The sequence below is a fragment of the Pseudopipra pipra genome, chromosome 3 (assembly GCF_036250125.1).
Source record: "Pseudopipra pipra isolate bDixPip1 chromosome 3, bDixPip1.hap1, whole genome shotgun sequence".
Lineage (NCBI taxonomy): Eukaryota > Metazoa > Chordata > Aves > Passeriformes > Pipridae > Pseudopipra > Pseudopipra pipra.
In genome coordinates, this window is record NC_087551.1 from 69,737,656 (window position 1) to 69,756,080 (window position 18,425).

The following is an 18,425-nucleotide window of genomic DNA, read 5'->3' on the forward strand; positions in this document are numbered from 1 at the left end:
CCTGAAGGAATGCTGAAACTAGTCCAGGACAACTGCTTTTAGAATAAATTGGCTAACTCAATAAGTGACTTTAGGAAATGAAGAACAGTTTCTACTTGTGTAGCAAATACAAGAAGTTTATTGTTCTGACTTGACTTACGAGTTTCATGTTATCTAAATAATTTAGGTTTATAAAAGACCTCCCAGCTCTGAGGGCTTGGTTTACATGGTTCACTTGACTATAAGTTAGATGACTGACAGATAACAATGCTAGTTGTGATGATATTAGAAATTATTATACCTCTTGTGAAGTTCACTATCTCAACAGATTCAAGAAAAATGTGCAGATATATTTTAAATAAAGATTAACTTCTGTTAACAAAATCCTGAGAGTCTTTAAATCAACTGATACTTAACTTCTCTATCTGAATTTTTTAATTATTATTTTCTTAGACTTTTCTGTGGGAGCACAACCTTTCATTTAGCAGTGGGGTTTTTTTGAGAGCTTATGAAATATTGGTGTATCTAACAAAACTGAAAGGGAAGGAATATTGTAGAGATAGTGTTAACTGACCTTTTCAAAATGCATGTCTGTAAGTGTAGGTTGGGTTTTTTGGTTGGTATGTGTTTTTTTATGTATTTAATTTTACTTTATTCAGAAGCAGAACTGACTTTTCCGGTTGTGAGAAAGATTGGAGGAGCTGGGATTACTGTAGTAGTGGAACTCTGAAGAGTATTATTCATGTTTGCTTCTGTCTTTCCTAGGATTAGCAATCTTAAAAAAAATATTTTCTGATGAGGTCACTGTATAGCTGCATGTTTCTGCCTTGGTTGTCATCTGTTTTCTACAAAGTTAATGATCCTGGAATATTCTAGAGTTGTTCATCTGGTAGGTGAAACCACACTGTGGTTAGGCTTTTCAATAGGCAAAGCAATGGCTGTAGCTTCCTGTGTGTGCTGGCAAGTGTCAGATAGCTCACTTAAGTATAAGGGTTCTGGGCTAAATAAGGGCACAGATATGAACTGGGGAAAGCCTCGGACAGTATGGCTTTAAATGTGTTCCCATAAACTGAGCCTCTTGTGCGGTATGATTATTTTTTTGTTCACTCTGTGCTGACTTAAGTAGAAGATGCCATTGATTTCTTTTTGCAGCTAAGTGAAAATAAGTGTTATAGGCAATTGACTTGGAGGCAGAAGCTAGATCTGCTGGAATGGAAACTACATCCAGAGCTGTATTTTGAAGCAATGTGTCTGGTTTCCTCATGCATTAGTTGCAGGAAGAATCAATTCTTTTTTTGTGGCCAGAAGGTTTTCTGCCTTTCTGTTCCTCCTTTCTTTTGCTGTCTTTATTAGAGCACTTGGAAGCATTCACACAGGTAATGCTGGGATTCTGCTTTGACTGCAATTTTCCTTGACTCTCCCACCTCATTGGTAATGATGTGGGGTCTGAGAGCCTGAAGAGATCTGATGATGGAAAGGCCGCTCGTGCATGACATTTCTAGCAGCATGAGATTAACTGTTTGACTCCCAAGTAGCTTGTTTTCAGGAGAGCTTCTTATCTTATGGCTCATGAATTTTGCAAATTCCAAGGTGTTTAGAGAAAATTCTCACCTGTGTTAATACTCTATGATTTATCACAGGTTCATGCTAAGATTTAACACTTTGCACATTGGAAAATGCAGTGTTCACTCTTTTGGTTCATTATCACTAGTGCAGCTTAGAGTGGGTGTCACCCATGTCTTCAAATGTGTCTATTCCTGAAACAGAGTTTCTGTATCAGTTGTTGCCGTGTTTTCCTGGGCCTTGTAGACTTCAAAGTTTTGTTCCTATCTTTTGATTAAAACCAGTCATTGTACCAGATAACCGGTTGTTCCTTTGCCCAGGTCTGTCATGCTCCAAATGAGAAACAGGGGTAGACAAATTGCCAAATTTAATTTGACCTTCAGTTCAGAACAACAAAGAGACTGTTACAAGTTGAATGCCATTTATTCTACCTTCAGCATAACTTCAGTGGTAGGGAAAAAACCAGCATAAAACTTCATGCAAGAAGTGCTCTTAAACCCCAGAAAGAGTGTGAGAGAAGCCTGTTCTGACTATGGGACATGAAGTTTTAAAGTTTAAAGGAAGCAGAACATGGCTCCCTTTCCCCAGGAACAGGTGTGATGATTGCTGACTAAAGGCCTTGCTTGTTGTTAAGTAGCAAGACTATCTTAATGGCTGGAATAAGGGCATCTAAGCTTGTGAAATCCTGATCCCCTGACACTGAAGTGAGGTAAATGGAGAGTCTTCATCCCAAAAAACTATTAAAAATTATGATTTTTTTTAAATTATTTTTTTTTATGTTTCAGAGTGATATTAGGCCTTGTGGTAACTTCATGAAGTTTCATTCTGGTCTTTATACCTTCTTGTGTGGATGTTTTTTCAACTTTGCAGCTTTCCAACTGTAACAAATATGTTGTCTCACACTGCATATACAGAATTTGGATCTTGCTTCTTACTCATGATCTGGATTGCAGCTTTTGTATCTGAAGGCTAATTTACTTATTTAATAATTACATCCACATTGTGTTAGTAAGCTTTTTTGTAGGTCTAGCTCTGAGAATTGAAAATTTTACTGTAGATGGTTTGAACTAGGAAGTCTGAAGGAAAAGAAGACCAGAAAATTTGTAATATGTCTCTGATAAATCTGGGCTTTCAGGTGCGTTGGGAGAAGTGCTTGATTGTGTCATGGGCCATAAAAGGAAAACTGAGTAACTGCAGCTTTTAGGCCATTGTCTTTCTAATAGGTTTTACATTGAGTTGATAATTTTGTTTATTCTGCTATAGCTGAACCTAGTATAAGAGTTTAGAAAAAAAATCTACATCTGGTGTTACAAATATGTTCTTGCCAAAAAGATCCCAAAGAAATAAAGTTGCAGTATTTAGCCAGATTTAGCATTACAGATAAAGAGACATAATGCACGTTAAGCTGGACTGTATAGTCCTGACCTCAGGACCTATGGTTACAAAATTCCAAAACCAGACAGCTAATGTTCTTCACATTTAATGTTATTCGCAAGTATTCTTCTTACATGATTTTATGAAGCAAACAGCAGATTCTTTTTTGGCATAATCTAAAGGACCCTGTGTCTGTGGCCTTGGTACATAATTCATCTTTATTTCAGAGGTATTTTCCTCATCGCTGCTGCTGTTCCTTGTTTTAAGGTAGCAACTCCTCACATGCAGAATCCTTTCTGGAATGGAGGTATTTTCTAAGTCTGTTCATTATCTGCAATCAAACCTGTCTGTAAAGAAATAAAATCAGGTACAGCTCTACCCTCTGCTGTAATACAGCAAATGCTGGAAGAAATTATCTGGAGCAGCAGAATAATTTTATAGCTTTCAAGATTTAATGGGAAGACTTTAGTTTTTACCTTTAAAAACAGGCTGTCAAGTCCACTTAGCCCAATCTGTCATAAATTTACTTGTATGAAATTCGCAGTTCTCAGTCACTCAAGATACTTTGGAGCCAGTCTTATTTTAGCAATGGCAGCAACCCTGCAGCTGGTTGAGGTCTCTGTGAATCTTCATCGGTAAATTTGGAGTGAGGGTGGCAGTGATTGAAGTTGTGCTCTCTTTCTGTACAAATTCAAAGTTTTATTATTATAGGGTAAAGGCTAAATTTTAGTAAGGTTAAGGTTAGTAAAATTTCCAGTGGTCTGTTATTACAGAGATCTTAAAGATCTATTTGTGGCTGTAATGTGAAATAGTCTGTAATTGTTGTTAACAACTAGAAGGTATCTATTCTACAAAGATTTGCCTTCGGTTTTCTGAATTAGAAACTACTGGAATAAAGGGAAGAGGATATAGTTAGCTTATGTGTAATGGTGCTGGAATAGCCCCAGTCTTCTCACATTGATGTTAAGAGACCTCTACTCCTCACTCCCAGTCTAGTGAAATCATAGCTGGGAAAAGGCATATTTTTTTAATAACAGAAAAATCTTATCAGTGCTTTTAAAGAACTCATGTGGTGGTGGATTTCTTTTAAATTTTTGCTTACCATCCTAACTGTTTTATATTTTGAGTTTCTTATCTGTCTCTCAAAACGAACTAATGTAAATGCATTGAAGTTCAGCATGTATACTGTTGGCTGGAAATAAATTAAGATCAACCTACAGATTCACAGCTTCTGCCATTTGTGGCTGGTTGCTGTGTGGATGAAAAGGAGTTGGCTGAATTGCTGACTGGATAAGGCTTGATACAGTTGGAGGATAATAGTAAAAGAAAATTACTTTCCTAGTCTGTTGAACATGCACCTCAGTGACCACCATATGGGAATTTTTTTGATCTTGTAGTTCTTTTGGCTTAATGACTGTTTCTATATGCATAAAAAACACTAAAGCGTAAGAATTCATCACTTTTCGGGAAGGATTTTGGTCCCTTTTTCCAGTCAGTCATAGACACATTTTTTGGTACTGTTACCTTTGTAAAGGGCTATGGCCATGTGCTCTGTATAGGATTAAATCTGTGAGCAGCTTGCAAAAGGTAACCAGTGCTGAACACGATCAGTTTAGTGGCTTGGCTGCCACGTTCCGGATGAGTTTTTCAGTTGGCTTCCAGTTGTGCTTCAATGTCATGGTTTTGCCTGTTCTTGATGGGGGGAAGTTTGCAACTCACTATGATCTGCTGCTGAGTGATTAACTTTATGCTGCCTAGCAGCAGTTAAACAAAGTGATCAGAGCGTAACCGGATACCTGTATGGACATTGTGTTCCAGGCAGTACTGTGAAGGACACTGAACTCCATAGTGTTCCCAGCCTTTGTCCTACAAAGTCACAAATGCTTAAATTCCATTAGCGTTGTCACAAGGGTGAATTGTTGTTGTTTTCTATTACTTTTTTTTTTTTAGCTAAGTGTTGGAATGTTTTTATGGTGCGCCTTTTTGTTTAAGAAAATGTGCACTTTAATTATTATTTAATTAGGGTATTGTGCACTTAATTTAAGACAGTTATTATTAGTATATACAGTAATGATAATATCTGCATTAACTTCTGTGATAGTCACAGTTGTAGCTTCAGAGTGATTGAAGTCTTTCAAGCTAGTTCCTTGATGTGGATAATTAATTCTGAAGTTTGGATTTATGTTAAATTATTTGTGAATTCAAGAGGAACCATCATGGAAAGTTTTAAAATTTGAATAATAGGGATAAAACAATAGTTTGAACCATGTGCTATTTTCAAATCCTCCTATTTTTCTTATGGTCTTGGGCAAGTTGTTTCTAGTTTTCCACTGACTTGTTTGTAGAGTAGTTTCTCATATGATGGGAGGTCTCTGAAGTACAATTGCCATAGTTAAGACAGTTTAGCTCCTTTGAAATGTAATTACTCTAAATCTTCTGAACTGCATTCTTCTAAAGTGAATTTGATACTTTGTTGTTTCCAAAGCATTTGGAAAATGGCAACTGAAAGTGTTACCCAGAAGAAGCAGTAATCATATTTTCATTTTCCATTTTGAATACTGCAGCTGGACATAAACCCCTGAGTACAATTTTTGGGGGGAAGAGGGGGAGGGTTTTGCTTTGCATTGTACAAATTAAAATGTTAACATTAACTTTAGGGATTGCAGAGTTGGATATTTATTCGTGAGGGAGAAAAGCTTAATCTCGAAGACCAAGTTTTTATAATGGAGGGATGTTCTCAATAATTGCTGATATGCATGAGGACCCTTGCATTTGGATGCTACCTACAGCAACCTGAAATACAGAGTCACAGCCTTTTAAGGTACGGAGTTCCCTTTCAGTTCTCCTTTGCTATATTTTTTGCTCAGAGTAGTCTATGGTCTTGGTCTGTGTCACTTGCTCCCCGCCCTCAGACAAACCCCCACACAGCAGGACCTTCAAGTTAGTTGACCTGTTCCCAAGCCAGTGTTTCTGTGGACCATATGAAAATGGTTACAGACAGAGACCTTGCTTCTGCTTGGCTATTACCAGCATGGCTGGTCTTTTGCCTCAGACTGGAGCTATGTGGTTTGTTGTTGTTTGGATTTGTTTTTCAAACTTAATCATGCTTGCTTCACTTCAGTAAAAAAATGTGTTGATATAGGATCTGTCAGAAACGGATTTATAAAAACTTTCATGCTGTGTAATGCTGTATAATTTCTTGAAACGTGTTCAGAGTTCACTAGAGTTTTCCTTCAACATGAAATAGAAAAACTTCCCCGTCTCAAGTGTTTCATAAGAAAATAGGTCTTTAGGGAGTGAACAGTATACTTACCTATCACACACACCATTTGATATTATTTATTGAATTCTTACAAGTGGGGTGGGCAAATGGCTAATAAAGTACCTATGGTTGGTGGTTTTTTTTTTGGACACATTATTGAATAACCAGAATTGTGTGTTTCATCAGATTGTATTGGCTGACTTGGTATTGAAGTTTTGAATATATTTATTTCTTTCTCAAAATATCTTGAGATTACTATTAAATGGGAAATATTGTTAGCTGAAACACCACTTTTGGAAAGTGCTTTAATCTGCTATTATGTCTGCATAATAAGAACAGTTAACTTTGGAAAAGCATTCATATAGCCTTGCATTTCTGCCAGAGCAAGTGAATGGTATTTAAAGGAAGCTGTGTTTATGATTCCAGAGCTGGTGGTAAAAAAAAGAAAATTAATAAATTTTGTCAGATCTAGAATATTATATCTTTGGAGTTCTTTATCCTTGACACCTATTTATTTTAGCTAAGTATTTAGCTATTCCTATTTTTGCTCATTGGTCACAAAACCTAGTGTTCTAGAACTCTCAACTCAGTAAGTCTGCCTTCTTTTTCCATATGCCATAATACCTTAAGTTGTTGGATTGTTTGGTTTCTGGGTTTTTGTTTTAACATCTTTTGTAATTTCTTGTTTGCATCTTAAAAGCCTGCCTGGAGTGGCTGCCTGTCAAGCTCTGACGGGCTGGCAGTGGTGGTGGTGCTGAGCAATGCTGTTGAAGGCAGCGTGTACCAAGCCCAATCTCTCCAGTGACCTTCGATCTGTGAAGGTCTGAGTTACTGGATGCAAGGCTTTGCATCGGTAGAACTAGTTCAAGGGTAGCTGTATCAGTGGGGTCCTGTGCCCAGTTAAGCAGATGTGCCAGCAGAAGTGTATAATGCAGTGCAGTAGTGACTACATTGCCTTGGGATTCTAGCTGATAGTTGTGCATGGGATTGTTCTGTGCTGCATAGCTTAAACATGACCATAGTTTAAAAGCCATGATCAGTTTTAAATGTCCAGAGATGGTTTTGGTTCTGCAGACAGTATAATCTTGTCTTCACAGTCTCAGTAAGTGATCTCAGTTATGGAGCTAATACTTTGCAGTGTATGTAAATCTTCTGCGTAGATAGCAGAACCATGTATAAGAGGGAATGGGCAGTTATTATTTACTCTTTAAAATTTGGACTAATTAATGAAATCAAAAGCAATTTCTTTTAGATAAGGTATGATCTTATTACCTGTGAAGTTACACATTTCTTGGTTCTGCATCTTGAGCTGAGCTCTTCTAAATGACTAATTCATGAAAATAAAAAGCTGCTCAGCAGAGAAAAAAGAAGGAATCTGAATTATCGTGTCAGTAGATCCTGGTGAATTCTGCTTAGGAAGCAGACACACCCGCTTCTGAAGTTATTCTTGAAATACTTGGTGAACAGCTCTCGCGAGCTGTTAATGCAATATTTGGCCTGATTTTAGTAATGGTAACTTTTTAGGCTTTCTTTAGCCTAGAAAAGTTTTGGGTGGTGTCCCTCTGTCACCCCAAGTACAGATTTGTAAGTTATGTTTCAAAATACTGTGATATGAGGCTGTTTCATTTCAACTTTCAGAGATGAATAAAAGTTTATTAAGAGGAGGGTCCAATCTTATGTTGGCTGTTAAGATTTTCATCTGAATGTCCGAATGGGTGAATGTTTTGGGGGTAGTTGCAAAGCTTGTTGTAAGTTGCTGTCCTTCCCATTTCTCTGTAGAAAACTATCTGTGCAGAATGAGAATATATTTATCTTTGCCAGTTCCAAAATAATTTCTATCACCTTAAAGTAAACTATTCCTTCACTTTCAGCTGCAGAAGGCTCTGGGGAAAAGAGGCCCTTCAAGCCTGTAGCCTAAACATGCTTGGTCTTGCTTCCTTAGAAATCATTCTTGTACCAAATTCCAAAACACACTGGAACACTTTATCTGCTTGGGAATTTTCCAGGCATGCGATACTAGTGTGGTGTTTTCGCAGTAGTAGGCACTATCCTGGAATTTCAGGAAGTGTCCTCCAAAAATCCTCCAAAATTCTCTGTAGATATATTTGCAGTTATTTGCACATATTATCTCTCTTTTCAGAGAGAAATAGATACAGGTTAACAAAGTTTCTTTACACAGAAGTTTTGGGTTGGGATTTATAAAGTCTTTGTTAAAAGAAAACTTGCTTTTATTATCAAAGTATAATTTATGCATAAAAGCAGATTGGCTTTTCAGCTTCTTGATCCAGACGAAATTAAAATATTTCATTAAACTTGTATTGATGGGTGTAATATAAGTTAGAGCTAAACATACTCTTCTCTTTTTTTTTCTTTTTGTGTATATGTGTGTACAGAAAAGATGAAAAGGAGTATGCACTGAAGCAAATTGAAGGTACAGGGATTTCCATGTCGGCCTGTAGAGAGATTGCAGTAAGTGTATATAAATGAAAGTATTTTTACTGACATTATTACTCAACAGATATTTTATTTTCCTCGCATTAAGTAACATAAAGATTATCTAAATGTTTTCTATGAAGTGTGCAAACATGAAAGTTTATTCAGATGTGAGCTTTTTTTAAAATGCTTTCTAAGTCGTAATTTTCTTTTTAGTGGAAAGGAGTGTTCTTTCCAGGTAATAGTAGGGCCTCTTTCTGGTATAATTTGTTTCTTCTGCTTTGATATGTTCAGAGGGAAATAAATGTGAACTTTTAAATGAAGTCTTATTTTAAGAAGGAATATTTTTTAAATGACTTAAAGGAAAAAGGTTCTGAAAGATTACAGCTACCATTACAAGTCCACTTGCTAAAAATATAATTTATTTCAGACTAATGGCAGCTTGTTCTTCTTTAACACCCGAGAACAGTTTGTTCTCCTCATTTCTTATTTGTTTTGCTAAGTAGAGAGAAATGTCATAGCAAAATAAAAACCAACTTTAATTGTATTTTTATTACATGTGTCTTAGGAGAAAAAATTGATTCAAAAATTTTGCACTTTGAAACACATTACTGCCTATCATTTCTTCAAATTTGGTAAAAATTAAGTGTTTGTATATGAAGGTAGAATTTGATCTTTAAATGTTTTATTTTACGTCTGAAAATGTGCATTACTGTCAAAATGCTGGTACCAAGTAAAATTTTGCAAGAATTTGTTGCATTGCAAAAGACGTGCACTTGCTCGATTAAATATTTACCTTGTCTTAATGTTGTTGCTGTGCTGCCAGCTGTTGAAATGTATGTTAGGACTGTGCCTAAAGCTTTTTATAATCTAGCAGTGTTGCATTGAAATACAGCATTCAGGTGTGCAATGCAATTTGAGGCATTAGAAACGCATGATGTCTGTGAACTGAACAAACCACTGTATTGTGTTCAGTGTAGTGTCCACGGTAATTCTGTATGAAGAGACTTAACAGATAAAACTGCTATCCTTTTAAAGTGCTTATCACTGTAAGGTCAAGGTCACTTGTGGATTTCAGAGGTGGCTGCATTGCTGTCAGTCACTTTACACAGGATTTACCCAGTGACCTTTCTTGCTAATATTTCTGCCTTTGGAGGAAATAAGAAATCCCCTTTTAACATCAGTACTAGGTTGTATTCTTGCTGCTATAAAATCGGTTTTGACAGCATTGAGGGGTTTTTGTTTCTTGGATCGTTGTTCTTTGTTTTAAATTGTGCTCCTATGCAGATAATGTCTGAAGGAAACTTTCCTGTTGTCATGACAGTGGTGTGGTATGAAGCTGGTTCTGTCATACCTGGGCACAACAATGTAAGGAACTAGAGAGTGTCCAATTATTTAAAGTTGATGATGCATAACTATTTTGGTCTTGTTTTTCTTTTTTTTTTAAACTATTTTTTAAAATTAGTAAAGCTTTGTACAAAGCCCAGTACAGCCTGTGAATTTTGATTTCTATTGTGTAAGTTACTTGATTACTTTCAATGGTTCATCTGGTAATTCTTGGATTATACTTTACTCTTCTTCAGACATTATTGTGAAACTCTGTAACCTGAGCTAATGGAGCAAATCACCATTTGCCTCAGTAAAATTTCAGGTTGGTCAAATATTAGAAATGTGAAAAAGGTAAAGCTGAAATAGTTGAAAAAGATACAAACTTTTTGTCATATAGAAACAAGCCAGAATCAAATGCATTTTCCATACAGAGAAGCAGATTTCTAATTAATGCATCAATAGCTTATCTTGTATTTAAAGGCTTAGATAGGTGACAAAGAGGGTAATGTTTACTGGTTAAATAAAGATTTTCAGCCTGGAAAGAGGCCATTTTAAAAATGTCATGAGTAGTTCTCTTGACATTCAACCCACCCCTACCCTCTCCAGCAGCAAAACAACCCCAAACCCTACCTTGGAAGCCGAGAACATGAAAGGGACACTGGTGTGCGTTCAGAATATTTTAATAATTCTGTAAACTGAAGACACTTTACAATATGCTCAAGAAATATATTGCTGAACTAAAAAGTGTTCAGTTTTGCAGTCCAAGACCATTTGCATGTCCTATTTCTTAGACACTCAAAATAATATCTACTGGCTAACTTTCCCTAAGACAAAAGGCTCCTCTCTTCTGACATTGCAAATTCAGTTGGTCTGTCTTTCCTTAGGACTTCGAGAACCATGAAGCTTCTCTTACCACCATTCATATGAGCTTCTCCTGAAAGAAGGCATATGGCAGTGAAAACATCATTTAGGCAGTGGTTCCTGGGGCAAGTGATTGTTACTTTATTTCAACTGTAGGGTGATACTTGCTGAAGGATTCCATATTTCAGCCGATTCTGTTGTCTTGAATATGAAAGTATTAGAAGGTATTCTTATACATCAAAAGACATGTGTGGGGGAAAAAAGCTAATTTGTTCCCTGTAACTCAAGTTTATTCTGAAGATAACTGAAATGGCAACTATTTCTATGTTCCATTTATGAGGCAGATTATTGCTTGGCTTGAGCAACAGCATGTTTTGAAGAACAGTGGTGTAAAATATGAATGAGAGTTATGAAATATAGAGTTTCATTTTTAGATGATTATTTAATGAAAATGACATCTCTTTCAGCTCAAGACTTGAATTAACTCATTTTGGAACTTGAAGTTGGGGGAAAGGAAGACTTTTATTCAGTTATGCTGCTTTTGCATTTTATGTTTTGCTCCTTACCTTGTCTAAGTAGGTTTTCTAGAACAAGTGGGGACAGAAGCAGCAGACCAGAGTGGTATTATTTGTTAGGGCTGTTTTTTTTTCCTGTGAAGTATCCTGATCTTCATTTGTTCTGTTAGAAACAAATAGCTATAACTTTAAAAGTCTGCAAACAGCTAATGGTAATGGAATTTTGTATTTCTTTATCAAAAAAACACCAGGGAAATACAGTTTTATCTGAGATTTCTTGTCCCGAAGGTTTCACTTCCTTTGAGAGTATTATCCACATTAATTCTACTACTTTGCTTTTCACCATCAAGAGACTATAGACTTCTAATTGTGGATTTTGGGAAAAACTAATTCAGAATAAAGAAAAATAATAAGCTTTTTCTTAATCAGTGCCATTCACTAAGTACTTAGTAAATGTCTGGATATGTAGCCTTGTCATGGTTTGAGAGCCCCAAAAATCCCTGAGCATGGAAGAACTTCAGCGCAATTGTTGTTACTGGCTTTTTTAGCTGATATGATGCAGGTCAGAATCCTAAGTGAATGGAGCATGTCAAAAAGCAGGATCACAGCCCAAACTTTATGAAAGCAGACTTGAACCTCATCTTGGAAGAATTCTGTTGAGATACAGCCCTGGAGAGAAGAGGATACAGGAAAACATGTTGGTATTCAAAGATCGGATTCAAGAAATCTCCATCCCAAGAAGTAGGAAAGCAAGCAAGGGCAACAGGAGGCCTGAATGGATGAACAAGGAGCTCCTTATTGAACTTGGACATAAAAAGGAATCAGGAATTCCTTTTGGAAGCAGGGATTGGTAATACAAGAGAAGTATAGAATTGCTGTTTGATCTTGCAAGAATAGGGGTTAGAAAAGCCAAGGCCGATGTGGAGTTGAGTCTGGCAAGGGACCTGAAGGGCAACAAGAAAGGATTCTACAAGTACATGAATATCAAAAGGAAGACTGGAGAAAATATGAGCCTGCTACTGAATGGGTACAATTGGTATGGAAAAGGCCAAAGTACTCAATAACTTCTTCTGCCTCATTCTTTACCAGTAAGGCCAGGTTCAGAAATCTCATGCTCTTGAGACCAGAGAAAAAGTTGAAGGAAAATAATTCTAAAATTCATTTGATTTTTCTATAATAGGGTGTTTTTATAGATAATTTTTTTTTTCTGTAGAGGAAGAAAATGAGACTAGGCTGTTGCAGATGATTTAAATGGGAGAACTAGAGCCAAAAACCAGTGTCATTGCTAACCTAGCCTTTTTTAAAGAATGCCCTAAGTGCTGCAGTTTTGCCCTGCGTGAATGTTGGGTCTGGGACTTGTAACCATTTTAGTTGCCACATCCTGTGCCTGTGTGTACTGTTTTTTTGTGAAGGCTGCTCCTTCTGGGAGACCTTTAAATGTTGCCAGTATGCTGTGGGACACTAGTGGGAGCATTAGTTGACCTTTGTGTTCATACTTGCATCTGTGGGTACAGGCTAAAATAAATTTAGACTGTAATGTTAAACGAGTTGCTGAAAGCTTATTTGAACAATTTAGAATGCACAAATTATTCTCAGGCCTTTTGCCTACTGATGCAGTGTATGTTACAAACTGCTAGAGGGTACAAATATTTTGGCATCCTCAGTTTCTGAGAGTGGGCGAAGTTTTAGAAGCCTTACAGGTTAAATGATTGGTCTTCGTAACCATTTTGCATTTCTCAGCTTTCTTGAAGAAGGCTCTGTCTGACTGTATTTATATTCTTTTCTGCCTTCCTGCTGTTTGTGGCCTTCTTTTGTATGTGGACAGCTCTTCTGGGGTTGTGTTTCCCTCTTCTTGGGTTTGGGGAAGCTGATGGTGTGGCGCTGAATCTGAGTGGAGAAGGTCAGCCAGACTTAATGTCTCCATCTTGAAGCACTTGATGCTTTTACTGTGTGTTTCTCTGTGGTGCTGCTGGCAGCAAGGGACATTCAAGGGGACATGTTGTGCCTTGCTGGTAGGGCTAGTAAAGCTTACATGCTTTTACCTCTGTCAGGTGCTACATGTCATTTGCAAGCTGCTCTCACCTCCCTGGTTGGAAACCACTTAGTCAAATGAGCTAAACATGAAGTTACTTAATTTGAGACTGTGGACCAGGCTGACCTTCTAACCTGTTTGACCTGTCTCTGCATCTCTTAAGAATGCAGAAAAGATCACCTGTACAGAAATGATGGTAACTTTTCAGTATTAATAAAACACTTAGAAGATTTGTAATGCCATCAGTTCTGCATAGATTTTTATAGTAGGTACAAGTCTCTGCTTCAGCTATATTGACCTTTTCTTTGGCCTTGACTATCATAGCAGCTTGCAGTACTTACTGCTGTGTAGACCCATGTAGGCCTTGGTTCTTGGCTTTGTTGAAGGCAAGATTAAGTAAAAAAAGGCTTTAAAAAAGTCTGTGTCCCTGAGTACATTTGCTGTAGGAGATTCCTTTTGAATGTCAGGGCTTCTTTTCTCTTGCCAAGATAGAATAAGTGAGTAGAATATTTGGCCACGTAAAATCTTCCCATAAATTCTCTACTACCTAATTAGAAAAGATTGTTAGATTTGTTTGTGGAAACTTTGAAACTCTACTCCACTTTTCAATAGCTGAAGGTAGTGAAAGAAGTGAAAAAAATGTTTTTGAAGGGATTTTTATTAGAGAGCTAAGGCATGTGTTGGCTAGACGTGCCTGTGCATTTTGATTTTATAAGTATGAATCAGCTGGAAAAAGGTTTTTGGTTCAGCTACATGACAACTCATGTTTTGCATACCATAGGAAGAATAAGAGCTCTCTGCATTACATAGTTTAATCTTGTATAATCTGTGTAATTTAAATGCTTTTTGTGTAAGGGAGTACTTAAATTCCTGCTTTGGTTATTCGTCAAAAGGATTCTGTGGACATTTTCTGTCTTTTTTTATTTTATTGTACCTGAAAGAACAATTAACTTCATTAAATGAAAGTATTACATAAGTAATAAATATGTGGAATAAAACAATTTTTGTTTAATCAATTAAGTTGACTTCTTTTATATCAGCTCATAAATACACTGTAGTGTTTATGAAAAAGTTTGAAGCTTGAAGTACAATTTTTTATCAAGTAATCGTAACAAAAGTAGAGCATCATATGAAGAGGCTGGTCAGCTCTGTTGTCTTACTACAGCTACCTCCTTCAGCAATTTAGCAACAGCAAAAAAGAGCATGCAGAGAAGAAAGGAAAAGAGAAAGACTGCTTTTAGATATCTAAATGCAGAATTAAAAACTTTATTTCTTTTCATACAGAGGGTACTTTCCTTTACTTGAAGTTGTGTCTCTACTCAAAGCGGGAGAGCAATATCAGCATATCGACGGCAAGTATGTTAAACAAAAAGGAAAGCCTTTACTGCAGTCTAGCATGATATGAGCCAATGAAACTTCTCTATGAATTTGATACTTGGCATCAGTTAGGATATAATCCACATGCCCAGTGCAGCTGACTAGGGAAAAATGGGTATTCAGTGCTATTTAGACTCAATTTTTCTTTGCCTTGAATTTGTTGTTTGCTTCAGATTCTGAATATTCTGAGAACATAAAAATGCAAAACCAACTGATGGTGCCTTTAACAGAAATGAAAAAAAAGCAAAGCCAGACCTCTTCAGGTTAAGCTGTAGACAGCAATGCACTGAAAGCAGATAGCTACTTTATCACTCAGTTGAAGAACAACAGAATTGCAGATAATGCAGAGAAGACTTTGAAATATTTATCTGCAAAACTTAAATACTTACTTCAAGATTGCTTGTGTTTGTATATGCACAAATGAACATATATGCTCACACGTTTTAAAGCTTCAGTTGGAATGTTTTGTAAATTTTGGGTTCTTTTCTGAATTTGTGTGATAAACTTTTATTTTTCTCTTCTGTTTCTCATACTTTCTTTAGCACTGAATATTTTCCTTATGTTCCTCCATTTGTGCTTTTCCTGTAGTCAATTAAAATTAGTTTCTACATGTTTTCAGTTTGTTCTGTGTGGAGTTGTAAAATTGTTTGAATGATATATTCACTTCACATAACTAGAATGTGTCTTTCTCTAATTTAACATTACACTGACTATTTTTGATGCCTCAGACTGAGAGGTGATGGCATGAGTTTTTAGGTGATGGATTCTTTTTAAGTTGGGACTTCAGTCTTCAAATTCTGTTACTAAATTGCCCACTTAATTCAGCAACAGGCTCACATTTTCTTGTTCAGCCTTTCACAACCAATGTAGTAGCAGAAGCTCTTGTTGCCCTCAGCATTCCTTGCAAGTGTCAAATCAAGGTGAGCTTCAGCTCTCCTGACACCATCCCTACATGCCTGGGCAATGTCTTTAAACTCCTCCCGTGTAGCCTGTCCCTGTTTGCTCCCCTCTGTATACTTGCATTTAAGCTCTGACAATCTGCTTAGCTAAGCAGGTTTCCTACTTGTATATTTTAATAGACCTGCCAGTTTTCCTGAGCTCCTTTGCTCTTCAGAGCTGGTTCCTGTGGCTGTCTACCAGTTCCTTCAATAAACTGAAGTCTGCTCTCCTGAAGTTCCAGGTCTGTGCTCTGCTACTTGCCTTCTTCACTCAGGATCTTGTAATCAAAGAATAACAGAATGGCTTGGGTTGGAGGGGGACGTCAAAGATCATCTAGTTCCATCTTCCTCACCATGGGCAGTGATGCCACCCACTAGATCAGGTTGCTTGGGACCCCATCCACCCTGACCTTGAACACTTTGAGGGATGGTGCATCCATGACCTCTCTGGGCAACCTGTTCCAGTGCCTCAACCACCCTCACAGTAAAGAGTTCCTTCCTAACATCTAATCTAAGAAAAATCTCTCCTCTTTTAGTTTAAAATTGTTCCCCTTTGTGCTATCACTATCTGCTTGTGTAAAAAGTCCCTCTCCTCCTTTTTTATGAGCTCCGTTTAGGTACTGGAAGGCCACTGGAGAGAGATCTCCCTGGAGCCTTCTCTTCTCCATGCTGAATATCTTCAAGTGTACTAGCTAATGGTTGCTACAGCCAAAGCTGCCTTTGATTGTCACATCTGCAAATAATTCTTGTTTTAGAATTATTATAGAACAGCTGTGTGCTACCATTATTGGCCCTTCCAGTGTGTATATCAAGAAATTGTTTGTGATAGCCTCCAAAAGTTAACTAGGTTCCTTGTGCCCCACTGTGTTGCCTTCTCAGTGGATGTCAGGGAGGATGTCTTGTAAGAATGAGGGTTTGTGGGCCAGAGACTTTCTTCCAACACAATGTCATTCTTATGAGTCTCTCCAGTCTTCCTCATCCACAAGCTGCCTGAGACTTCTTGGTGCACAGGGAGTCTGTGGAGCAGAAATGAAATATTATTAGTAGTGCCTAAACTAGATAAATTAATACAGAACAGAGATGGCTGGATTGAAAATTGAATATCAGCGGGAAAAAAATTCTAGGAATTTGAGCAAATATTGCTTTTTTCATTCCATTATCTGGCATTGTTTTCAGCTCTGTATATGGATAAGCGGATAGCGTTTTTAGTCTGCAGTTATATTTTAGTCTGCAAGATTTTGTGTGCAAGTTTTAGTCAGCTTTGTTATTTGAAGGCAAATGTCACCTTACCTTTGACTAGAACTTTATTCACTTAATTGAATTTCATTATGTTAGCAGTTTCAGTGTGGTGTTTTTCTTTGGTAAGCTGGAAAGTAGCTCTTTTTAAATAGTTTCTACTGTACCTTATTGAGATTTGTCTCGTCTCTATGTTGACTTGAGATGTTATTGTATGGCGGTTTTAAGATGCAAGGAGGCTTTCCTGTCTCTAAACTGTAGTTAACAGTCCAATAGTCACTAAGTAGATAGCCTGGTGTCTTTGATTCTGTGATGCATCTTGCCCATAGACTTACAGTGTGAGGTTGTTGCTTAGTTTGCATTTTGGTAAGAAGGTGTGAGCATTATAGTCATGTTCTTGGCTCCATTTGGCCATCTGATTGGCAGAATGTTTCTGCCTTGTAGAAGGAGCATCGTGTTCATTCTTCCTATGTCACCAGCAGTGTCAGGATGCTTCCTGAAACCTGTTGCCTGTATGTAGTGCATATACAAAATTGTGGTTGTAAGTATATACCATGGGTATACTTGACCTTGAGCTTTTTTGTATGCAGCTACCTGAGCATGCTGAAGTTAATGTACTTCAGACTGGCTATACTTTTGGAAAAAGTTATTAGTTTTCTGAATATGCAAACAGCATATTGAAAAAAGCTATCAGTAGAATAATTTTGATTGGAGGCAGTTATGAAATAGTTATGAAATCTGCTGCCAGTTCTTGAAGACATTTGAGAAAGTCTCTGCCTTTTCCTTCTGTGCTAATGAACTTATTCTATCCCATGGCCCCTGCAGAGTTTGTTTCTTAACTGTCATTGTCTTAACATATTTTCACTTGCTTATTAGATTACTTTAGTTTCTTATTTACCTCAGTTGCCTTTTGTACTATTTCCCTTGCTTTTCTTTATCTCCAGATGCCTTTAATATTTACAAGCAGTATAGTGATTTCCTGTCCGCTAGCTGTGTCTTGAATCCATTTTGGTTTGACTTCTCTAAGTTTCTACCCTAAAAAAGCTTCTTATTACTGCAATTAATGACTTCTCTCTGGTAAAACTCCAAGGTTTGTTCAGTATCCTCATTTGCATTAGTGTCTTTGCACTTCAGACTAATAGTTATTTCTTCTTTTTTGACATGTTATATTTGTTCTGTATTAGTGATTTTGTTCTTGCTAGGTTTTATTTAGTCTTTCTTTTTTTTTCTGAGGATGGATGATCTTGCATCTTTACAGTCTGTCTCTTAAGTATTTATTATACTTGTGGGCTAAAAAATACTGTTACTAAATTGTCTTTTGTACTGTTTCACATCTGAAATTCACTGAACTTTGCTCAAAGCCTTGCAGTCAAAATAAGTAATTCTGCTGTGATTTTACATTTTAATCATTTTCAGCTATCTCAATTGTTCAGATTTTCAGTTTAAGGCCAGATGTATTATTTAATTTTTGCTATTTCTGGGCATCTCAAGTCCAGACCATTTTCAAGCTTTTATTTATCATCTTC

General features: G+C 36.9%; 1 protein-coding gene across 2 annotated transcripts in view; it reads left to right on the forward strand.

The window, feature by feature from the left end:
• CDK19 (cyclin dependent kinase 19) overlaps positions 1-18,425 on the forward strand; it is a 115,561-nt gene that overhangs the window by 7,820 nt on the left and 89,316 nt on the right. For both annotated transcript variants that reach the window (XM_064649759.1, XM_064649758.1), the window contains exon 2: positions 8,572-8,647. In XM_064649759.1, coding sequence (XP_064505829.1) covers positions 8,572-8,647 — 76 coding nt within the window. The remainder of the gene's footprint in view (positions 1-8,571; positions 8,648-18,425) is intronic.